The sequence below is a fragment of the Labeo rohita genome, unplaced genomic scaffold (assembly GCF_022985175.1).
Source record: "Labeo rohita strain BAU-BD-2019 unplaced genomic scaffold, IGBB_LRoh.1.0 scaffold_438, whole genome shotgun sequence".
Classification (NCBI taxonomy): Eukaryota; Metazoa; Chordata; class Actinopteri; order Cypriniformes; family Cyprinidae; genus Labeo; species Labeo rohita.
Window position 1 is genome coordinate 20,052 of NW_026129356.1, and position 26,358 is coordinate 46,409.

At 39.2% G+C, this 26,358-nt stretch overlaps 2 protein-coding genes across 2 annotated transcripts; both read right to left on the reverse strand.

Annotated features, from left to right (window-relative positions):
- LOC127160719 (vascular cell adhesion protein 1-like) lies at window positions 1-24,603 on the reverse strand. The gene is made up of 3 exons (XM_051103376.1): window positions 24,551-24,603; window positions 24,053-24,308; window positions 1-237 (listed from the first exon to the last, which is right to left on the reverse strand). The coding sequence occupies exons 1-3, from the start codon at window positions 24,586-24,588 to the stop codon at window positions 160-162; spliced, it is 372 nt and encodes a 123-aa protein (XP_050959333.1). The 5' UTR covers window positions 24,589-24,603; the 3' UTR covers window positions 1-159.
- Window positions 16,278-19,869, reverse strand: LOC127160717 (sialic acid-binding Ig-like lectin 14). Its single transcript, XM_051103374.1, has 9 exons — window positions 19,637-19,869; window positions 19,021-19,098; window positions 18,540-18,908; window positions 18,082-18,408; window positions 17,729-17,995; window positions 17,333-17,629; window positions 17,147-17,231; window positions 17,020-17,074; window positions 16,278-16,920 (listed from the first exon to the last, which is right to left on the reverse strand). The coding sequence occupies exons 2-9, from the start codon at window positions 19,070-19,072 to the stop codon at window positions 16,603-16,605; spliced, it is 1,770 nt and encodes a 589-aa protein (XP_050959331.1). The 5' UTR covers window positions 19,073-19,098; window positions 19,637-19,869; the 3' UTR covers window positions 16,278-16,602.
- Window positions 24,604-26,358: the final 1,755 nt, after the last annotated feature.

Genomic DNA, 26,358 nt, shown 5'->3' on the forward strand with positions numbered 1-26,358 from the left:
CGTTTTATAGATGTATGAGAAGGGAGAGGGAAGAAAGTCTGGTGATGTAATGTAGTAAATAATAAACAATATTATCAATGTATAAAAAAACCTAAATCACTTAAATTTCAACTACAGTTTTACATGAGCAACGACTGACAGTCTCTGTGGATAATGTGCTCATAATGCTGCCCTCTGCTGGTCAAAAGACATGAGCTGGTTCTGAGCTGTACAGTGGTACCAGCCTCTGTGTTTCAGGTCGGTCCTATTGAAGGTAAGAGTGTGTCCAGTCTGCAGCTGCTCCAACTGTCCTTCACTCTCTCTGAACCAGGTGTAGTTCAACACTGCTGGATTTGCATCACTGCTGCAGATCAGAGTCACTGAACTGCCCTCCAACACAGAGCTGGAGGGAATCACAGACACTGATGTGTTTTTAGGCAAACCTGAAGGGTTTTGTTCTCGTCCTGTAGCTGGGCCAACAGGAACCTCTGCACATGCTGAGGTGTTATTTCTCCTGGAACAAAGATTGAGCATAGCCCAAGAGTTGTAAATCCAACATTCAGCTTTTCTCCTACCAAAGAGATAAAGCAGTAGGAAGTGGGAACTGGTAAGTTAATAACATAAGTTAATAAGAATATTTTTTTCTTCCATAAGTTTCTTTACAGAGTTCATTAACAACTGAGAACAACCACAATTGCTAACTTTAATAGGATGGATTATCTGCTTATTTGAAACTTTACCTGCATTACCTGGCAGTTGGCTTGCTGGGTCCTTGTAAAGGAAACATGCTGTAGCATTTCCATATATTCGCTACTCGTGGAAGTCACAGAATTCTGTGCTGAAAATATATTATCCTAAATATCAATTCAGTTAAGTCTTTTTCATTTCCTTTGTACTACACTTGTGCTCTTTAATGAAGTTGTTCATTTCCAGAATGAAAATTGCCTGATAATTTACTCACCCCCATGTCATCCAAGATTTTGAGGAAAACATTCCAGGATTTTTCTTCATACAGTAAACTTCAGTGGTGACCAACGGGTTGAAGGTTCAGTTTCATTACAGCTTCAAAGACAGAGCTCCAGAGAGTAAACTAGTCCATGAGCCCAGCTCAAACAGGAATAAGGGTCTTATCTCAGCTAAAAATAATAGTAAAATGCGAGGATGTCCGTGGCAGGGACCCAGGATCTTTCTTCTGGGCCGAACCCCTCCCAATCGACCAGATACTGTAGGTGACCTCGCCGGCGCCGGGAGTCCAAGATGGCTCTAACTTGATAGACCTCCTCGCCGTCGATGATGATGGGGGGAGGCCCCTGGGAGGCGGTCTCGTCTAGGATCTCCCCTCCTTCCGGACTGTCAGCGGGCTTTAACAGGGAAACATGAAAGGTGGGTGAGATACGGTATTCTGACGGAAGTCTTAATCTGAATGACACTGGTGTAATTTGTCTAATGATTTGGAACGGACCCACGTACCTGGGGCTTAATTTTCTGCTTGGAAGTCGAAGGCGTAGGTCCCGGGTGGAGAGCCACACCCATTGCCCAGGCTCATAAGGAGGGTTGGGACGACGTCTTCGGTCGGCTTGGGCTCTGGTGCGACGGATGGCGCTCTGCAGATGGACGTGGGCCTGGTTCCATGTCTCCTCACTCTGCTGAAACCAGGAGTTGACCGCGGGTAGGTTTGAGGGCTCGCCGGACCAGGGAAAGAGAGGGGGCTGGAAGCCTAGGATGCACTGGAACGGGGTGAGTTGAGTGGAGGGTTTGCGCAGGGAGTTCTGGGCGTATTCAGCCCAGAAGAGATATCGACTCCAGGTGTTCTGTTGATTATGACAATAGGTGCGGAGGAAGCGGGTCAACTCCTGGTTCAGTCTTTCTGCCTGTCCGTTGGCCTGGGGGTGGTACCCTGAAGTCAAACTCACATTAACTCCGAGGAGGCTGAAGAAGCTTGACCAAAGACGTGAAGAGAACTGGGGCCCGCGGTCGGAAACAATGTCTTCTGGGAGGCCGTAGAGTCTAAACACCCAGTTGCACAGTAACTCAGCGGTCTCCATGGCAGCGGGGAGCTTGGTCAGAGGGATGAAGCGGCAGGCCTTCGAGAAACGATCTATTACGGATAGGATGGTGGTATAACCGTTGGATGGGGAAGGTCCGTGACGAAATCAACGGCTATATGGGACCACGGGCGTTGTGGCACGGGCAAGGGCTGCAGCAGGCCGGCGGGTAGGCGGCGCGGTACCTTCGAGATGTTGCATGTGGCGCATTTGTTGATAAATTGGATGGTATCAGTTCGTTGACCTGGCCACCAAAACCGATTGCCCAGCAGTTGCATTGTGGCCTCTATTCCAGGGTGACCTGAGCTCGGGGTGTGGTGTACTTCGGTGAGTACTCGTGGTCGGAGGGTGAGCGGGACATAGACTAGGTTCGGCGGACACTCAGCAGGTGTGGGATCTTGTACCTGGGCTTCAGTGATTTCCGTCATGAGGTCCCAGGCCACAGGTGCTAGTATCATGGAGGGAGGCAGTATGGATTCAGGGTTGTCAACTTGGGGTTCGGGTTTGTGGAGGCGTGAGAGGGCGTCGGCCTTGGTGTTCTGGGAGCCGGGCCTATAGGTGACAGAGAAGTTAAACCTTGAGAAGAACAATGCCCAGCGAGCCTGCCGATGATTCAGGAGCTTGGCCGAACGGAGATATTCGAGGTTCTTGTGATCCGTCAGCACGGTAAAGGGGTGCTTGGCGCCCTCAAGCCAATGCCGCCACTCCTCCAGGGCTAACTTGATTGCTAATAATTCACGATTACCCACGTCATAGTTCTTCTCTGCAGGGCTCAGTTTATGAGAGAAGAAGGCACACGGGAACATCTTGGCTGGTTCTCCCTGGCGCTGTGAGAGCACAGCCCCGACTCCGGTGCTCGAAGCATCCACCTCCACCATGAAAGGGCTGTCAGGGTCAGGATGGTGGAGAACGGGTGCGGTGGTGAACCGACGACGTAGCTCATCGAAGGCCTGAATTGCCGATTGGGACCAGGTGAGGCGTGAAGCTCCCCTCTTTACCATGGCGGTGAGAGGCGCTGCCACAGAGCTGAAATTTCGGATGAAGCGTCGGTAAAAGTTAGAGAATCCAAGGAACCGTTGGAGTTCCTTGAGAGTGGTTGGGCACGGCCAGTTCAAGACAGCGTTGACCTTGCGTTCGTCCATAGCAACCCCCTCAGGGCTGATGATATATCTGAGGAAGGAGACTTTGTCCAGGTGGAACTCACATTTCTCCTCTTTAGCGTACAGCTGGTGAGAGATGAGGCGTTGCAGAACGGCCCGGACGTGGGTGACGTGTTCGGAGTAGGAACTTGAGTATATGAGAATATCGTCAATGTAAACGATTACCCATCTGTTGAGCATGTCGCGGAATACTTCATTGACGAAAGCCTGAAAGCATGATGGACTGTTGGCCAGCCCGAAGGGCATCACCAGGTACTCATAGTGCCCGCTGGTCGTGGAGAAGGCGGTCTTCCACTCGTCCCCGGAGCGGATCCTGATGAGATTGTAGGCCGACCTCAAGTCCAGCTTTGTGAAGATCTTGGCAGAACGTAACTGCTCCAGGGCCGAGGGAACTAGAGGAAGTGGGTAACGGTATTTGATTGTAAGTTCGTTGAGGGCACGGTAATCGATGCAGGGACGGAGGCCTCCATCCTTTTTCTTGACGAAGAAGAAACCTGCGGATGCAGGGGAGGTGGAAGGCCTGATGAAACCCTTAGCCAGCTCCTCTTGAATATACGTGTTCATGGCAGCTGATTCCGCCTGCGACAGTGGGAAGATGCGCCCCCTGGGGGGGGCTGCTCCAGGTGTCAGGTCGATGGCGCAATCACCTGGGCGATGAGGTGGTAGTTGGGTGGCCTTTTGCTGGCTGAAGGCCTCGAGTAGGTCTTGGTATTCGGCGGGTATGGAGTTGGTTGAGGATGGTGAGCAGGACGGGGGTCGAGCCGGGCTCTCAGGCTGAACGCAGTGCTTGTGACAGAAAGGCGACCAGCTGGTGATAACGCGGCGATCCCAGGAAATGGTGGGTCCGTGGAGGTTGAGCCAAGGGTATCCTAGGACGATGGGTGAGTGGGGTGATGAAATTACGAAGAAGCGAATGGTTTCATGGTGATCAGGAGCCAGACGGAGGATGAGATCGGTAGTGGTGTGTTGGATTCTGCCAGAGCCTAATGGTCGTCCGTCGAGGGCTGCCACTGTCACATGTGGAGAGCAAGAGGAAACAGGAATTAGGTTTGCGGCAACGAAGGCAGCATCAATAAAATTCCCAGCAGCTCCAGAATCAATGAGAGCGGTGGTTTTAATCGTGACATCCCTGAAGCCCAGCACTACGGGAATTTCACACCGACTTAATGGAGGTTCATCGTTACTCACCGCGGCTCGTTGACGTGGAGGTCGCGTGGGGCAGGTAGCCCGGATGTGGCCTGGTTGGCCGCAGTAGAGGCACAGGTTACCACGAAGTCTCCTCTCACGTTCCTCGACCGATAACTTGGCAGCTCCGATCTGCATAGGTTCCGGTGCCGCATCGACCACTGACATCGGTGGAGGCAAGGCAGTAAATTGGCGGCCGGGCTTACGTGCACGCATGATGTTGTCGACTCGGATGGACAGATCGATGTACTGCTCCAACGGTAATCCCTCATCCCGGCAGGCCAGATCTACCTGCAATTCGGCGTTCAGCCCCTTCCTGTAGTGGAGCTTGAGGGGACCGTCATTCCAGCCGCTCTGAGCCGCAAGGGTGCGAAAGGTTAATGCATAGTCCGCCGCGGTCCTACGGCCTTGCTTCAGTGCTATGATCTGTTCGCCCGCCTCTCCGTTCTCCGAGCTTGGTTGGAACACCTCCTTGAAACGTTGCAGGAAGGCTTGAAATGACGGGAAGGTGGGCTGATCCAGCCGCCAAACCGCGGTGGCCCAGTCCAAGGCTCGTCCAGAGAGCAGAGAACACACGAAAGCAATCTTAGCCTCATCTGTCGGATATAAATGTGGCTGCTGGCTGACAAAGAGGGAGCACTGCAAAAGAAATCCCTTACTTTTGGCGGGGGAGCCGTCGAATTTCTCAGGGAACGCCAAACGCGGACTCACGGCAAACGCCTGCGCCCCCCGATGCAGGCGTGATCGCGGGCGGCGCCGCGGGTGGCGGCGTGGCAGGTGGCGTTAGCTGGAGACCCTGCAGCGCTTGCACAAGCTGCCCCGTGAGATCGGTGAGGCGATCCAATTGGTGCTGGTGCGCCATCAAGGTAGATGCTTGTGCCGACAGCTCGGTTGTTATCTGATGAACTGTCGCGGGACTTGCCGATGGTGTCGCCTGGGCGGTCACTGGATCCAATGGCGGCGAAGTTTTCTGTTGTGCGGTCAGTGACTGCTCGGGAGGCGTGGGATCCATTTGCGACATGTTTATTGACAAACTCGTAGTCGGACAGGCAGAGTTAATCACCAGCAAACAGAGCAATGGGGAAAATCCAGAGAGTAAACGATAGTCCAGGCAGAAGGTCGGGGCAGGCAGCGATAAATCAAACACGATAAACACAGTCCAATCGGCAACAGGAAAACACTAGAAATGAAAACGCTCAGAGTGATAGTCAGACTAACCAAACTTCGCAGAGAGCGTCACCAGCCGGCGGCCTAAAATGGCCGCCAGAGAGGAAGCGGCTACGGGTGACCCGGAACCGGAAGTGAGGGCCCCAGGTACGGCATTGTGGGATATGTAGTGAGTTAGAACTCCGGAGAGGGTTCCCGCTGACAGCGGTTAGAGGGAGCCACAGAGACCGCGGTGGTGACAGTTTGCAGGAGTAACAGAAATTAACTTTCAAGTTTAAATTGATTTTTAACTTTTCTAGGCATTTTTACCTTTATAAGACCAATTTATTTTCTAACCTAATTAAATGTAAGCATCAGTGTGTGTTAAATTCTTACATTTAATCAATAAATTCGGATAGTACTGATATTTGAAATTATTTGGGGGGGAAATTGGGAAATATATACTTTAAATACAAATCAAAAATTGCTACTAGGTGGCAGAAAGTCGCTGCATAAGTGAATCACTGAGTCATTCATTCAACCGATTCATTCAAAGGCTGCTTTATTCAGTAACCAAACACTGTTGTGTGTTGCTCAAAGACGCAAAACAGTTTGCTGTGGCTTTGTTTGAAATTATTTTTGTTCCCGAAATAGAGCAAAAACAGGAACTTGTGTCTAAAATGTAGTGTCCTGCAGTAGTCTAACTATCATCTCATAGTGTATGCATGCACTCTTTGGGGTGTGTTTTTGTTTTTTTGTGATGTACTCGATTATGTGAAACTGCATATCTTTTAAACAACAATTATGGTTATTATCATAGACGATATATTGCATACCTCTATTAATACCTAGCACATTTGTCGTATCTTGCGTTTCCAACTTCCACTCTGTATGTGCAAGCATCCACGTTTGCCTAGTAACTAACCTGCTTTTAGGGGGAGCAGGTAATTTACCCGGAAACAACAAATTCTAATTTCTGATTGGCTGTGTTAAAGAGTTTTTAAACGCTATAATTGACAAAAACGCCCGAAGTGTGTGCACAGAGAGCTGTCAGGGTGACAAATTCAGTTTTTTTATATATTGCTTATTGCACTTAAGTGGTAAATAAACACAAAATTATTGGGGGAAAATGGCTTTTGTGGTGAGTATTCATGTAAACATGCTCAGCTGTATCTTGAGACGTATGCAGTGCACTCATATTACATAATGTGCATTTTTAATTGATCTCATTTTCATCCTCATATCTGTAAACTCACTCAAACCGGCAGGTGGCAGGAGCTTTAATTCTGAAAATAAAATATCTTTGAAGATCGTGTTGTCATCATTACACACCAGGGGCGGATCTACCGGGGTGGCACGGGGTGGCAACTGCCACCCTAAGAAAAAGCTGTGCCACCCCACCTGCCACCCCAGAATTATCACAGAATAAAATATAAATGTAAGCACTGTTTCATGTGCTACTTTTCAGCCGCAGCGATGACAGCGTAACGCAAAATAATGGTAAAAAACACGTCTTTCAATAAAATGTGCACGAAAGTTGCACGCGCATGCAGCGCGCCCAGTGTAATGGACTTCATTAACAAATGACTCTTATCAACCGGTTCGTTTTGAGTCAAAAACACAAAACGCGGCCCAGTTCACTAACAAATTGTTTTAGATGTGTTCGTTAATCAGATAATTACTGCTTCTCAGCTAACTCAGAAGTCCTCTGAGACATCTGATCCCGTCCGGAGTCCTGATATGTCTGAGATTCATCGTGTAATTGTTTGGTGATCCGATTCTCTGACCGCTCGCACCACGTTCATCATTGATATAGACCTTTTTGCCGTATCCGACGAAACAATAATAGCATGAAATCAATAAGAAGATGCCGATCACGGAAACTAATAGCAGAGTTGGGTAAGCATCTGGTCGTATTGCAGTTTTCTCAATTGTTAACACAATGTAACTGATGTTAGTTGGCTTATATTCCCAAACCATTCATTCAGTGCTAAAAACAAAGACACATTTCTCAAAAAGTTTAACAATAAGTAAGTTAAACATTAAGTAGCCAAACTGATGACACACCAATCAGAATCTCTGCATCCAACAAGAAATTAACGAATCACATACAGTATAATTATAGTACAGTATACCAGTATATTAGATGATGGAACTATTTCACTATTCTATATGTGTACAGTTGACTGTAGTACATGTTGTACACCTTTAGAAGTGTGACTGTCAAATTTTATCTGTAACCATTTTTTAGGTGAAACCTACTGGATTTTTGCAGAACTGCACTCTAAAAAACGCTGGGTTGTTTTTTCAACCCAAATGCTGGGTTGAGACCGCTGGGTAAGAAAGTTGGGTTAATTTAACCCAATTTTGGGTTAAAACTGGTCTTAATTTATAACCCAGCGGTGCTGGGTTAGGAACGCGGACTCGAGAGAGAGCAGGCACGTCGTGTCCACCGTACGTCAAAAAGTGCGAGAAGCGGCCATTTTCTCAGCGTCTGCAGATGGAAGCGAGTGAAGGACGATTTTCGGTAAGTAAAGATTAAAAATGTAAAATCATCATTCATTATGTGTGTCCGGGAGTATTTTGAGACTTAATGGAACGCGGGAAAAGTCGGAAAAGAGCTTTTATTGTAAAATACGCTGAGGCGGTTCTCTCCTCAGAAATAGTCTTAACGGCCTCTTCTACTGAACGGAAGAGATACCTTTAATACAACGTCTGTGAGTTTCATATGTCATATTTACACAAGATTTAGGTGTTAATAGAGGAGCGTTAACCGATTTACATGTTAATTCGTAAACTTTTTTTTCCCGCGATTAAACTGAAAGTAGTTTCCTAAAGAAAACGGCGTCGTGTAATGAAGACTAGCTTAATGATTTTAAGGCTCATTAAGTTTTAATTGTTAAAAGTAATGTTGCATTTAATATTTCAGACTTGTTGAGCTTCGAGTCTTCATTGTGCCGCGGCGGGAGTTAACGACACGGAAGACCGCGAGTGAGAGGAGGCGATCGGCTCGGCTTCTTCAGAAGAGAGGGAAAGACGGTACAAGGCAAGTAAAGGTCATAATTCCATATAATATCACCTTTTTTTGACTATTAGTAAAAGAATGGTTGTATTTTTTTTAGAGATTGAAAGCCAGAGACATAGGAGAGCTTCATTCTTTCAGGATTAATACGAGTTATTTTTAGATAATGCATGTTTCTGTTGTCTTCTGCCTGTTTACTTCACATTTTGATACAACAACAGTATGATGACTTGTTCACATTTATTTAAACCATTGATGTCTGTTTTTTGCAGAACTCAACTTTGGGGCTAACACCACAGGCACCTACTTGTGTGAGGAGGCGATTTTTCTGAGCTTTAGAAAAGAGGGAAAGGCGATTTAAGGCAAGTAAAGGTAATAATTTAATGTTATCTTTTATTTGATTTATTTATTTATTTATTTGTCTAAGAGTAAAAATATGTTTTATGTAGATGTTCAAAGCCAGAATCAGGATAGATTCATTCTTTTTTGATTGATACGAGCTTTTTGTAGAAAATAAATGTTTCCATTGTCTTCTGCCTGTTTACTTAATATTTTGATGCAAAAATAGTATGATTACTTGTTCACATTTTAATTAAATAATTGATGTGCGTATTTTTCATTGCAGAACTCAAACCAGCTCTGGAGTTAACGGCACGGAAGGCCGCGCGTGAGAGGAGGCGATCTCCTCAGCTTCTTCAGAAGAGAGGGAAAGACGGTATAAGGCAAGTAAAGGTCATAATGTCATAATTCCATATTATATATTTTTTTGACTAGTAGTAAAAGAGTGTTTATTTTTTTGTAGATGTTGTAAGCCGGAGACATAGGAGAGCTTCATTCTTTCAGGATTGATGTGAGTATTTTTGAAAATACATGTTTCTGTTGTCTCCTGTTTGTTTGCTTCACATTTTGAACAGTATGATGACATGTTCACATTTTATTTAAACCATTGGTGTTCGTGTTTTTCATTGCAGAACTCAAACCAACTTTGGAGTTAACAACAAAGAAGCCTACTTGTGTGAGGAGGTGATCTTCTCAGCTGCTTCATAAGAGAGGGAAAGGCGGTTAAAAGCAAGTAAAGGTTATAATGTCATGTAATCAGGTTTTTTTTTTTTTTTGTCTAAGAGTAAAAAAACATTTTATGTAGGTGAGCCAGAGACATTATGTAGAAAGCCAGAGACATAGGTGAGCGCTTAATTCTTTTGAGATTGATGCAGGTTTTTTCTAGAAAATACATGTTTCTGTTGTCTCCTGTTTGTTTGCTTCACATTTTGAACAGTATGATGACTTGTTCACATTTTAATTAAACCACTGATGTCTGTGTTTTTAATTGCAGAACCTAAACCAACTTTGGAGTTAATGACGCAGAATCCTGCTTGTGTGAGGAGGTGATCGTCTCAGCTCGTTCATAAGAGAGGGAAAGGTGGTTTAAGGCAAGTAAAGGTCATAATTTTTTTTGTTTTGTTTTGTTTTTGTTTGACTAAGTGTAAAATAATGTTTTATGTAGAGGTTAAAAGGCCAGAGACATAAGAGAGCTTCATTCTTTTAAGATCTGCTACTGTAGTATTCTAGAGCACTGTGGTAGACAAAGACAATAAACAACCACACAATATGGTTGAAATAATAAAACAGTCTAGTTACCCATCCTTACAGAATTGGATGCACCTCTGTTTGAAAATGGTTACATTTGAACTAAATGTTTTCTTTTTTAAATGTTTTCTCTTTTAGGCCACTGATGAAGAGCAGGTGGTGACTGGGATGAATGCTGGACAAAGAGGAGAAATGATCTTTCCCCCAAACTGATGCAACAGTGGTTTTAAAGGAGGAGGCCACCCTGGATAATGTCAAAGATGTTGCACGCCTTTGCTGAGCTGATGGGACTTCATGACTACATCAACTATCTTAAAGAGATAATGAAAATTGGCAGTGATGCATTTTCTGTATGTGATCATGGACTATGAAACAAACCATAAGTGTATAGTCTAAAAACAAAATGTCAAATGCTTGTTCTGTGTTGTTCAGTAGAAATGGAGTTCACACTCATTCATACACATGCTCACAATACTTCACACATTTGCTTGTGTTAAATGTTATAATGTCAGGGTTAATGTTGTGGTTTTATTTTTAGTTTGTTTAAAAAAAAAAAAAAAAAAAAGAAACTATTAACTAATTGTACAATTATTGTAAAGTAGTGTTTTTGTACAGTAGTTTTATACAATATACAGAATTTACCAGACAAAATAGTCAGCAGATATTCAGTGCTTCATTTATAAACTCTGTACCTGCTAATGCCATACTTTTTCTGCATTTTTCACATGCATGTTACTTTTGAATGTTTTCTCTTGTTGTAGTTTTTAATAAACATTTATCTTTTGATAGTCATTCTGTGTGTGTTAAAGTGATTTTATAATGATCAAGATTTGTAGATTTAATGCCTAGCTCAATTTTGGGTTCATTTTAGCCTAGCAGTGTAGTAATTTTAAACCATAAAAAAAGCAACCCAGCATGCTGGGTCAATAATTCAACCCAACTTGCTGGGTCAAAACAACCCAGCGTTGGGTTCGTCCCTTTTTTACCCAGCGCTGGGTTGCCAAAATAACCCAAATTGGGTTGTTTTTAACCCAGCATTTTTTAGAGTGTGAGAAATGACAACCTAGAGATATAATCTTGTGTCAGGAGACCAAATATTATTGTATACTCTATATATAATAATATTTAGCCAAATGTGCAGAGGATGCTGAATTTAATTTTTAATTTTACTTTTTACTGTACTGTATTTTGGCACATACCAAGTTCATATACAGTTCTTTGTTATTTGAACTTTTCTAGTGCTTTTCATCTGCAAGATTACTTTACAGTAGTAAAATGAAAATATTTTTACCCAAATGTTAATTGCTGAATTAGCTATCTGTAATTTAATTTATGTTGTATACTGTAATAGACATTGAGTTGCAAATTATTTCCTAATAAGAGTTTTTTGTTAGTGTTATTGATCTCATGAGTGTTCACTGGGCAGGAGAGTCGTTGTATTTGAATTGTGTGTAATCATTTAAGAATACCTGTAATAACGAGATTGAAACGTTTGAAAGACAAATTTATGCTGGCTTGTCTTAAGACTTGTTTAAAAACATAAATAGTTTGGTTAGTTACATGTTCTAGATGTAAGTAAAGTGTTGCTAGTTGGTTGCTAGGATATTCTGGGTGGTTGCTAGGCTCTTACTATGCAGATGCTGGGGTGTTGCTAGATTTTATGGTTGATAATGTGTCATGAGTGATTACAGACATTCCCACCTCTGTTAATAACAGAAAATCAAACATTGTTTCCAAAACTGATCCAGTTTCAGTGCTTTGATATTATAATATTTCTTTCTAATGTTAGGAAATTAACATTTAATCATTGACATTAACATCTTAAACTTGCACTAAAACATGATTTATACCATCTAAGTAGTAATTTCATAGAATCGCATGTCTTCTTTAGGGATACAAGCTCAGAAACATTTACAGTATAACCTGTTGAAGTTTTTTTTTATAATGTTTATTGACTTGATGGATGATGATGGACATTGAAATGTTGTTATTTATTTTTTCATTTTAAACAGTATAGATGACTTAATGGTAATGCAATATTTGTGAACACAAATGTGTATGTCAGACTATAAATCCCCAAAAACTATCCATGGGGGCTTTCTTTGGAGTTGCCACCCCTCATAGACCCCATGCCACCCCTTTGCCACCCTAAAAATGATTTTCTAGATCCGCCCCCGTTACACACTACACACACTACACACACACACCACACAGTATATACTCACTTGTAATGAAGGTTCCGTGAAGAGAAAAAACAGTTCCAAAACGAATGAACAAGAAATTACGAAATGTTTAGTTTTATGTCTATACATGTTAAAATTAATATTAAAGTGCTTCATGTTTACATAAGATGGCGATAAATAGCTATTTTAGTGTTTGTGTAATAAACAGCTGAATTGTATATTGACCAAATACAGAAACAAGACATTGTTATAATTTCAAATAAATTATTACAATTGTTCATAATAATAATAATTCATAATAATTTCAGAATTATCATAAAATAATAATCTTCTATTTAATAAAATATATTTAAAATCATTTATAAAGACTGAAATGCATATTTTTCAAACACAAGTACACTGAAGATTTTTACAATTATTATTTTTTTAATTAATAGAAATGTATATATACAAAAGTGCATATTTATAAAGAAAAGGAGAAAGTAAGAGCTCCTCTTTCCGTTTTTCTTTCACTTGTTTAGAGTGGGCATAAAGACCTCATCTTGGGTTAATCCAGGTTATCTAGGACATTTTTTTCCAGTCACCTTAATGGAAAAAACACCCCAATTTACCTGAATACACCTCATGCATTTCAAATGAGATCTTTGAGGGAAAATATATAAATATGCACTTTCTTATGCGCTGCGCTTCACTCTTCTAATGAGAAATATTCTTCCTCATCATCAGAAGCTGCAGCAGATCTCTGGTCTTCACCAGTCTCAGATGGCCCAGCTTCACTCTTTTCAAATGACTGGCATACGACTGTGTGGAAGTCGATCATCACAGGCTTCACTAAATGTATTTCAGTTATGTGGCTCTGGATGAGGTAGTTTTCAGGCTTATCTGGTTTTTCGAGAAGCAGACTTCTTACAGGCCACTTCTTCGGGATGTCAAAATACGAGACTCGATATTCACGTGCTGGTACTTTTGGGGGCAGCATGTCCCACCACTGACGCTGCTTCTTTTGGAATAAACCTTTAGGGGTGGTTTCCCGGACAGAGATTAAGCCTAGTCCTAGACTAAAGTGGCCCTTTAAACCAGATTAACAGTAATCTGCTTTCTTTGTCATGGTTTTAAATAGTCTTAGACTTAGTCTAGTCAGGAATTTAATAGGCTGATTTCCTGAAGGAAGACTAGAGCTACTTCAGGACTAAATTGAATCTTAAATTAAACCTACCAGGAGGCAGGTTTAACTTCAGATTAACATTGTGTTTCCAGTCTTCATATATCAAAATTATTGGTATCCTTGGTGGATGTAAACAAAGAAGCCTGTGAAAATAAATCTGCACTGGTAATTATTTTGATGTTTTATTTAAAAAAAAAATGCCTTTTACTTTAAGTATAATGAAAAGGAATGGAAATGTCACTATGAAAGTTTTTTTTTTTCTCTCACACATTGGCCACAATTAATAGCACCCTTTTATTCAATACTTTTTGCAACCTCCTTTGGCCAATTTAACAGCTATGGTCTAACCTATAATGCCTGATGACTCTGAAAAACACTTGACATAGAGAGATCATATACCATTCCTTCATCCAGATTCACTCCAGACCCTTCAGATTCCCAACTCCATGATAAACTCTCTTGTCTTCAGTTTTCTATAGGGTTTAGGTCAGGGAACTGGGACATCCATGGCAGAACCTTCATTTTGTGCTCAGTGTCCCATTTTTTTTTTTTTTAATTTTGATGGTCCTTTTGGTTCATTGTTCTGCTGGAAGATCCAACCATAGCTCATTATGACTCCAAGACTATTTTCTGCAATTCTCCAGCTGTGATCCTTGGAAAGTCTTGTGCCACTGAAACTTTCTTCCTCACATTGCATTAAGACAGTTTAGACACAGACAAATCACTGTAGGCAGATTGTTAACATTTCCTGTTGATTGGAACTATCTGCAGAACTCTATTTTTTTGTGTCATTATGATGGATGATAAAGGGAATTGACCTTTGTGTTCCCTCATATTTATATTCCTGTATATATTTAGTCACCCTGGTGTCCTAAAATGTAAATGTAAATGGGAATGTACAGTAGATCTTCAAAGATTTTACTCATAATAATTTCTAGGCCAATGTGTATTAGAGAAAAAAATATTTTCATAATGTGATTTTGTTAAAAAAAGAAAAGATTTTTGTGATATATATATATATATATATATATATATATAGCCAGAAAGACAAACAATAAATACAGATTTATGTTCCCAATGCTCTTTGGTACTATTTTTTAGGGTGCCAATATAATTCTGACAATGTCTCTCTCTCTCTCTCTCAAACAGCTGTTCTTTTCTCTTTACTGTTTTCATGGGGATATTGTTAAAATATGTAATTCTAACAACAAATAATAACAATACTAATGTTGCAAAACTAACAACAACAGCTGATTGCAATAATTTATGCAAGAATTCATTACAAAGCGATTCCTAGACATTCCTAATTTTATATTTTGACACCTGTTGTGTGCAGTTTACATTGCTTGCTTTTAAAAAGCTTTCTCTTGTTCAAACACTTGTTTGTGTGTTAATTAATTAATTAATTTGTTTGTTTTTTGATTGCAGTGCTTCTTCTGCTGCTATTGTTTTTCTTGGATTTGCTTCTCAGTTACATACAATTTTAACCTTTTCTTGGTTCATTCCTTGTTTTATAGGCAACCTCAATCCAGCTAATCCTGATTTGCACAGGTGGTATTAAATTAATCGAGTGTATTTTAGTTGAGGACTCCATAGTCCAGGTGTTAGTAATCTGTACTCTTCCCTTCAGCCTGGAAGGAAGTTCTCGTGTCTTTTGAACCTCCCATACCATTCCTCAAACTCCTCCCGCTTTTCTTTTAGCAGTTTTTTCCACATGTTACCGTTTGCTGTGTTCACTCTATCAGAAGAAATCACTTTAGAGGAACTCAAGAATTCCAGAACCTCACACAAAGGATTCGAATCTTGTACGTGTTTATACATGGCGCGCGCTCGTTCTAAAAATGACGTCTCTAGGACGTACCCAGAGTCGTTCGTACAGAACTGAGCCGCATTACTACACCATAACAATAACGAAACAAAGAATGATCTAAGATTGTCTTGTGAATAGTGGGCATTGAAAACAATCGTAAATTTTTAATGAGAACGAGCTGGGTCGTCATCATCATCGTGATGGCCATTTAAAGCAATTAATGCGCGTGTTAATGTTAACATTACCGGTCAAAAAGTGTGACTGGTAAGATGTAATTAACTGTAGCTGAACTTTTAATATCTACTAACTGTTTCACGATGGAAATGTTTAACTACTTTAAAATTATCTTTTTGAATCTGAAAAACATACAAGTGATTCATAAAGATTCAGAATATAGGGTAAAACTTACTATAAGGTTCCAATTGTTAACATATCCAACTAACGTTATATTAGTTAACATGAACAATATTTAAATAGCATTTATAACACAGTAATAAGAATCAAGCATATGTAAACTTCTGAATGGGGTCATTTTTATAAGTTCAACTACTATTTTCTCTTGTGGACTATATGTAAACGTCTTTTATGTGAAATATCTTATTCAGGTCAGTACTAAATAAAAAAAAACATGCATTTTGTATGATCCCTCTTATTTTGGTAAAATAATTAACATTTTGCAGATTCTGCAATGTGTATGTAAACTTTTGTCTTCAACTGTATGCATGCAGAACTTGGTCAAAGTTTAAATATAGTACATTATCACTCATGCAAATTTGCAAAGATAAGTAAAGATAAATGTACCTTCGAGAACAAAGCCAGTATCTGTTATAATAAAATCATATGCATATAACCATATAATATAACCAATATGCAACTGAACTCTGACAACAACATACAGAATTTTTAATATTTTGACAGTTAAATCCTGGTATATGTGAGAGAAACTTTAAAACTTGTATAGCTGGAAAATAACTTTTACAAACTGAAGCCTTAAGTGAGCAATGTAATACTTTATTGCTTTTTTCTTTTGTTTTTATCTTGCATACATTATTCCCCTTGCTAAAAGCTAAAATCTATTCAAGAATGTTTGCATAATGTTGAAGAGATGATTTCATAAACACTTCATAATGAAGCATTTTTAAGCAAGTAGGCCTGTTGACAACAAAATATTGCACATATGACACTGTTCAAGCAAGCAAGCAAACCCAAAGAATGTTTGTTATTAACACAATAACAGCAGTTACATATTTCAGTGCGCTTTAAATCTAATTAAATGAATTAAAATTGTTTTTAAACAAGCTTTTGTAGATTCACCTTGATTTACGTCCATATCTGCTCCTGTTTGGCTGCTGCTTTGTGAGGAACCTGGTAAATGGCTTCTCCATCTGGCATTGAAGAATAATTCTTTGCGATCTTTGCCTCACTATCTACTGCGTTTTGACCACAATATCGGACCACAGCATAATCGGTAGTAAGTGCAGAGATGCCTCTGATGTCGTTTGACTCCGGTTTGGTGTTTGTAAAGTTAATTGTTGAATAATGTAGGGGTTCTGGGTGGTTTGGTGTGGGGTCTTCAGCTGATGACATCATAACTTTATTACTATAAAAAGGCTCTCCCCCACTGTCCACCAAGTCAGCCTATTGGATGAACAAAAATGGAGAATCATCAGTAGAGAACTTCTATGCACAAGAGTTTGACATATTTATAAATGAATGGAATGATATTTTGTAACATACCGCATCATTCTGAATCAGTCCAGCTTTATCTCCCGTTTGAGTCCTGAAGATATATCTACAGAAATAATTACATAATATTGTTAAAAGATTGAGGGAATCTAGAGAAATTGTGAGATAGTCTACTTACCTGTACAGCAGTGTTGTGACCCATAAGATTGCCATGAACAAAGTTCCAGCTGCGACTCCAACCAGGAGGGAATAAGTGTTAAACCCTGTGGAAAGTTCATAGAAACGTTCTTTATTCTACAGAGCAACTGTACTGATATTTGACATATCAACAACTGAAATAGATTAATTGTTCAATTCAAATTACATGGAGCTTTTTCAGTGATGAAAACCGGATGAAACAGTTGACTTGCAGTTCCATGAGTGTTTTTGCTGACACACTGCAGAGTGGATGTGTGTGTGAGAGACTGATGTAGAGTGATGGAGCTCCTCAAGCCTGTGCTGCTCAATCGCTCTTCACTGATGAACATGTTTGAAGAGTTAGTGACAGGACGTCCAGACAGATGCCACTCCAGTTTAGGAGAGGGATTCCCATCAGCCTCACAGAAACACACCATTACATCTCCACTGATATAGCTGGAGGAAGCAGAGATCTGAGGAGGATCTAACAGAGAGAAAGTAACTTTTCTTAGTACATTTTCAATGCAGTTCACATTAGGTACAATTACTTGGTTGAAAGACTCTCTATTTCTGTATTACTCACACTGAATGTCCAGCATCACTGATGAGTTTTGGCTGCCATGTTGGTTCTGAGCTGTACAGTGGTACCAGCCTCTGTGTTTCAGGTCGGTCCTATTGAAGGTAAGAGTGTGTCCAGTCTGCAGCTGCTCCAACTGTCCTTCACTCTCTCTGGACCAGGTGTAGTTCAACACTGCTGGATTTGCATCACTGCTGCAGATCAGAGTCACTGAACTGCCCTCCAACACAGAGCTGGAGGGAATCACAGACACTGATGTGTTTTTAGGCGAATCTGAAGGGAAAAAAAATTCAGGACCTGACAATAAAATCACTATGATATGAATAACAAGTCGAAACTAAAAAGCATCACAAACTTACACTGAACATGTAATGTGATGTTGTTCTGTGCTGTTTTGTTCTTGTCCTGTAGCTGGTAGGTTATAGTGCAGGTGAAAGTGACTCTGTGTTGACGGTGAGTAGCAGTGAAGTTCAGATCAGAGATGAGCTCCTGTAGTCTGCTGCTCTCACTGAGGGGGATTCTGGGAGTGGAGCTCCATGTGAGAGTTGGTGGAGGAGAGGAGCAGAGAGTCTCAGCAGAGCAGCGCAGACTCACAGAGCTCCCCTCCAACACCTCCAACACCTCCTCCTGATCCTGCACCTCCTTCTGCTCCACATACAGCTGCACTATAGGTTTGGGGGGAGAGTCTGAAAAAAACACAATTATATTATTTTGTTTTGTCACTTCATCATTTCAGATAATGATGGTGATACTGATATTATTTTACTTGTATTAGATCACAACTTGTCATAATATTTCCCATCTTTAAGTCACTCACCGATCACATTTATTGAAGTTGACTCTCTATCATAGTTCCATTTCAGTCCACCATTGCCCTCAATCCTGAAGTAATATTTACCACTATGATTTGAAGTAATATTGTAAAAGATAGTGGTGCAGTCCTTTTTGTGTAGTTTTCCAGCTATTTTCCCACTGAAGTGATTAGGTTTGGTATTGCTGGAATTAAACACTTGATTGATAAACGGATGTGTTCCATCTTTGAACCACATTCCTGTAGCTGCACTTTCTGTGAGGTCTCCATCATACTTGTCCTCAATCTCAAACCTGCACTTTATGATCACACATGATCCACTGAGAGCTTCAATATTTTCTGGCAAACTGATACTAAAATCTCTACAGCAAACACCTACAACACAAACATAATAGAAACATGAGAAATAATTTAAAACATTATAAATATCAAAAAAGGGGTTTTGAATTTTTTCTAATTTAATTTCTAAATGGAAATATACTCAAACCTTTCCACAGAAAACCGAGAAGAATTATTTTCTCTGCTGTCCAGATGTTCATATTTTCAATCAATAATGAACATCAACCTATAGGTGAAAAGCAAATTGGGAAAAAAAGATAAATGCAACACTGGGTAAACTGAGCCACTCCCCATACACCTCATTTATGCACAAATTCTGTTATATATTATCTGTTATTATACTTTCTGTGATTAAAATTTCTTTGAGTTTGCAATAGTACTGACAACATTCAATCAAGATGAATAAATACAGCAATGAATTTGCAATTAGATATTTAAACAATGAGTTACTTTTGCTTTATCCATATAAAAATAAGCAGTAGAAATAAGTAGAAATTAATGATTAATAATAAATAATTTAGTGAGTTTTTTTTTTTTTTTTTTTAATGTATAGTATTTATAATAATCCTTACTAATTAAATAAAGACAAATCTACCACTGTTCATATAATACATACTTTTCAAAAGCATTTTAACATATTGGACATGACAGCATCTGTTTATGTACAATGAGTATATTAATTTAGATTAATGTAATAGATTTAAAACAGCAAAAAGACTAACAAAATCTGACAGAGGGAATTTGTAAAAGAAATTGAATCTGACCTTCCTGAGAGCAGAAAGTGTGGGAAACTCCTGTTTAGATCCCAAGTTTCCGGTTGTAACTCCTGCTGCTGATTAGAGACGGACTGAAGCTGTGCTGCAGAAACAGAATCTGAAGCATAATCTACTGACTTGCATCAGATCTATTATAACTTCCCTTTTTCATCACATCACAGCAGTACTTCCTGGATCAGCATTAACATGCATTATTCACACAAAGACTTTAATTTCATTTCTATTAAAAAGAGTCTATTGTTACAAAAACTATACAACTTGCATAAATTTGTACATTTGTCTAATTTAAGTCTGTCACACAAAGCTATAGTTTGGCTTCAGGAAACCTCAGATGTAGTGCACAGGTTTTATAGATGTACTGTAAGAGAAGGGATAGGAAAAGTCAGGAGATAATGTAGTAAATAATAATCAATATTATCAATGAATGAAAAAAACGAAATCACTTAAATTTCAAATACCGTGTTACACGAGCAACGACATACAGTCTCGGTGGATAATGTGCTCATAATGCTGCTCTCTTTTGGTCAAATTAGGAAATAAAAAAATGAAGCACCAGTACAGTTCAATAGCACTAAGTTATGTGGATGAAGTTTTTCATTTTTATTTGACTGAAATATTCAACCAGAGATGAACAGATCAGAATCAGAAGAATCATGCAATATGTAAAAATAATGAACATGTACATCACCCAAGAAATAGTACATAAAATGACAGAAATTACGACAAACAAATAAGTAGGGTCCATATGCACATAAAATGTTTTGTAATGCATCAGGCTTAAAAACATGAAGAATCCATGTACAGTTAGTTGTTTTCTATTAGATCATGAATGCAAATTAAAACTCTTAACAGATCAAATCTCAAGTCTTTCATGTGGAAAGATATGTATTATAAAAATCCTGAAAATACAGCTGACTAAGGAAGAGAAAGGAGGAGATAAAATGTCTATTTGTTGTTTATTGTGTGTCACCTCTCCTAATGTTCAGAGTCTCATATTCAGAGGGTGGAGCAGAGAGATGAAGAGACGCATATGTGCCGGCTGCCTCATTGTGAGCCTGAAAACAAAAAAACTCTTCAACCCCATCATCATCATCATGGTGACTTACTATATCTACTATTTACCTAGTCCAAGTCCAACAGTCAGAGCGTACAGACCCAGAATCAGTGTTAATATGATCAAGAATGAAACCATAGTCTGATGACAATCTAAAAACACACAATATGCACATGAAACAGAGAGTAACTTACATGGAGTATCTTGACTTTGTAGTAAAATAGAAGAAGTTTTTTCTTGCTGTTTTAAGTACAGTGATTTTTTGTGGAAATTACAGGTGTTGTACAACCTGACAGCTGTACAATTCAGTAAGACTTTATAAAAAAAGACTTACATATGAGTGGTATAATTTGAAGCAATAAGCCACGAGAGGCCATATTTTGAAAACTGCTTTATTAGTGTCTATTTTCATAATACAGCAGTCTTAAGTGCTTTATTATGCATTGTATAAAAGTTTCACTTCATAAATAATATAAAGGATTTGATATAAAACATTATTTTACCAAGTTAACTGGCCGACATAATATTAATAGAATATATATGGTTCCTGACTTGATGACACAATGTTGTGATGTGCCTGTAATGATTTACCTGCAAACTGCAGATGACAGAGAGGCAGCTGAAGTTGTTTTCTTGCAGTGCCATGAGTGTTTTTGCTGACACACTGCAGAGTGGATGTGTTTGTGAGAGACTGATGTAGAGTGATGGAGCTCCTCAAGCCTGTGCTGCTCAATCGCTCTTCACTGATGAACATGTTTGAAGAGTTAGTGACAGGACGTCCAGACAGATGCCACTCCAGTTCAGGAGAGGGATTCCCATCAACCTCACAGAAACACACAGGTACATCAGTTCTGGTACAGCTGGAGGATGGAGAGATTTTAGGGGCATCTGAAAGTATTAAAATGAGAAAAACAGAATAATTGTAATGATTCTGCTCCCGTCAGTGATTAATGCTGCTTTGGACCCAACTGACTTTAACTGACATTGTTAACTTTAACAGTTGTGATCTCTGTTTTTCCACTGGATCTGTTCTTATCACTCTAGTGAGATCAGCATGATGTAAAAAATGCTGCAAAAAACACTGTCACAAATGTATGTGCGAATCATGACTAAATAAGCTACAGTGCTGATGCACCAACAGTCAGAAGAGTGCATTTGCAAAACACTTCAGTCTTACTGACTAGAATCCAGATATACTGATCTGAAAGTCTAAAGGTTACAATATATGGGACTCAAAATTCAAAGAGTTTGGAACTTAAAGCACAAAATTTATCCCTGCATTTAAATGAAACAAACAGCAATGTGGTAATGTAAACTAAACAACAACAAAAAATCTTTTGGACCCTACAGACTTTCATTGTTTGGGCAAAATCAAAATATCTTTTGTGCTCTGCAGAAGAAATAAATTCATTCAGGTTTGGAATGGCATGAGGGACACTAAAACATGAGAGAAAATTCATTTTTGTCTGAACCATGCCTTTTATTAGCACTTATGATCTCTGTTTTACTACTGGCTCTGTCCTTGTTACACTGGTTAGAAAAGCATGACTGTAACTGCAACAAAAAACATTTTGTCATAAACAAATGTGTGACTAATGTTGAACTGAGTGATTTTGCTGATTCATCAGCAGCCATTTCAGTGTGTATTTGCAAAACACGCAAGTGTTCAGATATACTGAAGTGTTCGAATTAAGGGGGTGTGGGCTGGGGGGGTCCCGGACCTCTCATAAGCATTAAGGGGTCCCCTGATTTTTTCAATAAAACTATAATACTTGAAGCATAAAACTAGTGAAAATGAAATGAAAAGATTCGAATGCTGTATTAAATTTAGACCTGCTCACGTCACATCATATTTTATTTGTACGTGTTTTTACAGCGTTGCGTATTATAACCAATCACACACGACTCTGTTGAGTTTAGAATGCAGTGGCCAATCAGAGGCGTTCAGAACAGTCATTGCTGAAACCTGGAGTTTTGTTCAGAAACTCCCGAATTCCCTCATCAACAAAGTGCAGATGTACGAACTATGTAAGTAAGAGATTAATTTATCATACAGTGTATGGACAGCTTCGTTGATTATCAAAGGAGTTATGAGTGCTTAAACACTAGCTAGACTGACTGTGCTCATTTAGAGTGTGTTCTTTCACTGCCTGATTCAGTCCAATAAAATGCATTTTCCCAAAATTCAGGATATGTGGGCAGAAAATGTATATTTATATCATTTCATATAGTTAATTAATATCACACGAAGAGTGCCTTTTTTATAAATATAATATTGATTTTATACAACAGTTCATTAAACCAGAAGTTAATATTAAAAGACGTACGTTTTAGACACCATATTGGCTATTTTTGCTCTATTTCGCCAGCAAAAATCATTCCAAACACAGCCACAGCACTGTTTTGCATCTTCAAACAACATGACTGTGTTTCTGTTCCTGAATGAATCAACCATTTAAATGATTCGCAATGACTCTCTTATTAACAGTGACTTGCTGACATCTACCAGCGGTTGTAATTTCACATTTAAAGTACCTTTTCATTTTTTTAAAATAATTTAACATATCAGCATTCAATATTTTAGGATTAAAATATGAAAACATTATTCATGCATTTGTAACTGCAGGTTAAATGCATTCATGTCTTGCATTAAACAGTGGGTAAATACGTCTTAATGCCAATTCAGATGCAGTGTTTGTGTTTTCTCTATATTGAAAAGATGAATTTTGTTGATAATGATTTTATTTGTGTGGTAACAGCCTAAAATGTCTTATTATTCTAAGTGATTTTATTGATTAAATATAAGGATTTGACGCAAAAGATAATGCACACTTTCAGAAAAAAGAATGGCTTCACAATGGTAAAAAAAAAATGCCCACAAAAAGTAAAAATCACTTTAAACTTGTTTGAAATTATTAATTTTCTCGGCTAGATATTTAATTATTCTTTGCTTAGTGATTGTTTGGTACACCTAATTCACTGATCATCGTAAAATAAGCCTTTATATCTTAGAATTAGGTTTTCTCAATGATAACAAGGACAAGACAAAAATATGAATCATATTTGGGGGTCTGGTTAGGGGGACTCCCCAAGAGCTTTAACACAATTCGAACACTGATCAGAATGAATTATTTCTGTGAAAGAGAACCTCTAAATATGTCCCACCATTTAAATAAAACTGAAATAAACAGTAATGTGGCAGCATTAACGGAACAAATTAGAAGCTTTTTACGAGTGTGACAAAAATTAGCTGTTTTGTATTACTCACACTGAATGTCCAGAAACACTGATGAGTTTTGGCTGCCATGTTTGTTCTGAGCTGTACAGTGGTACCAGCCTCTGTGTTTCAGGTCGGTCCTATTGAAGGTAAGAGTGTGTCCAGTCTGCAGCTGCTCCAACTGTCCTTCACTCTCTCTGGACCAGGTGTAGTTCAACACTGCTGGATTTGCATCACTGCTGCAGATCAGAGTCACTGAACTGCCCTCCAACACAGAGCTGGAGGGAATCACAGACACTGATGTGTTTTTAGGCAAACCTGAAGGGTTTTGTTCTCGTCCTGTAGCTGGGCCAACAGGAACCTCTGCACATGCTGAGGTGTTATTTCTCCTGGAACAAGGATTGAGCATAGCCCAAGAGTTGTAAATCCAACATTCAGCTTTTCTCCTACCAAAGAGATAAAGCAGTAGGAAGTGGGAACTGATAAATTAATAAGATAAGTTAATAAGAATATTTTTTTTCTTCCATAAGTTTCTATACAGAGTTCATTAACAGCTGAGAACAACCACAATTGCTAACTTTAATAGGATGGATTATGTGTATCTGCTTATTTGAATCATTACCTGCATTACCTGGCAGTTGGCTTGATGGGTCCTTGTAAAGGAAACATGCTGTAGCATTTCCATATATTCACTACTCGTGGAAGTCACAGAATTCTGTGCTGAAAATATATTATCCTAAATATCAATTCAGTTAAGTCTTTTTCATTTCCTTTGTACTACACTGGTGCCTTTAATGAAGTTGTTCATTTCCAGAATGAAAATTGCCTGATAATTTACTCACCCCCATGTCATCCAAGATTTTGAGGAAAACATTCCAGGATTTTTCTTCATACAGTAAACTTCAGTGGTGACCAACGGGTTGAAGGTTCAGTTTCATTACAGCTTCAAAGACCGCTCTACATGAGCCCAGCTTAGGAATAAGGGTCTTATCTAGCAAAATAATAGTTCCTGAGAGATGGTTAGTTTGCAGGAGTAACAGAAATTAACTTTCAAGTTTAAATAGATTTTTAACTTTTCTAGGCATTTTTACCTTTATAAGACCAATTTATTTTGAAATTTCCAAAAATTTGAATTTTCAAACCTAATTAAATGTAAGCATCAGTGTGTGTTAAATTCTTACATTTAATCAATAAATTCGCATAGTACTGATATTTGAAATTATTTGGGGGGAAAATTGGGAAAATACACTTTAAATACAAACCAAAAATTGCTAGTAGGTGGCGGAAAGTCGCTGCATAAGTGAATCAGTGAGTCATTCATTCAACTGATTCATTCAAAGGCTGCTTTATTCAGTAACCAAACACTGTTGTGTGTTGCTCAAAGACGCAAAACAGTTTGCTGTGGCTTTGTTTGAAACTGTTTTTGTTGCCAAAATAGAGCAAAAACAGGAACTTGTGTCTAAAATGTAGTGTCCTGCAGTAGTCTAACTATCATCTCATAGTGTATGCATGCACTCTTTGGGGTGTTTTTTTGTTTTTTGTGATATACTGGATAATGTGAAACTGCATATCTTTTAAACAACAATTATGATTATTATCATAGACGATATATTGCATACCTCTATTAATACCTAGCACATTTGTCTTATCTTGCCTTTCCAACATCCACTCTGTATGTGCAAGCCTTGTAACAAACGTATTTTTAGCGGGATCAGGTACTTTACCCGGAAACAACAAATTCTAATTTCTGATTGGCTGTGTTAAAAAGAATTTTTAAACGCTATAATTGACAAAAACACCCGAAGTGTGTGCACAGAGAGCTGTCAGGGTGACAAATTCAGTTTTTTTTTTTTTATATATATATATTGCTTATTGCACTTAAGTGGTAAATAAACACAAAATTATTGGGGGAAAATGGCTTTTGTGGTGAGTATTCATGTAAACATGCTCAGCTGTATCTTGAGACGTATGCAGTGCACTCATATTACAACTCATTTTCATCCTCATCATATCTGTAAACGCACCCAAACTGGCAGGTGGCAGGAGCTTTAATTCTGAAAATAAAATATCTTTGAAGATCGTGTTGTCATCATTACTACACACACTACACACACACATGTTTGTTTTTGTGAATTGTGGGGACTTTCCATAGACTTCTATAGATTTTATACTGACCAAACAATATTGTCTATCCCCTAACCCAACCCTAACCCTAAACCTAGCCCTCACAGAAAACATGTTTGCATCGTTACACTTTCAGATAAACATCATTTACTATTTTTAATCATTTTTTAACATTGTGGGGACCGCAGGCCACAAAAATTTGAGGTTTTACAGGTTTTTCAGGTTTTACTATCCTTGTGGGGACATTTGGTCCCCACAATGTAGCAAAAACAAGTACTCACACACACACACCACACAGTATATACTCACTTGTAA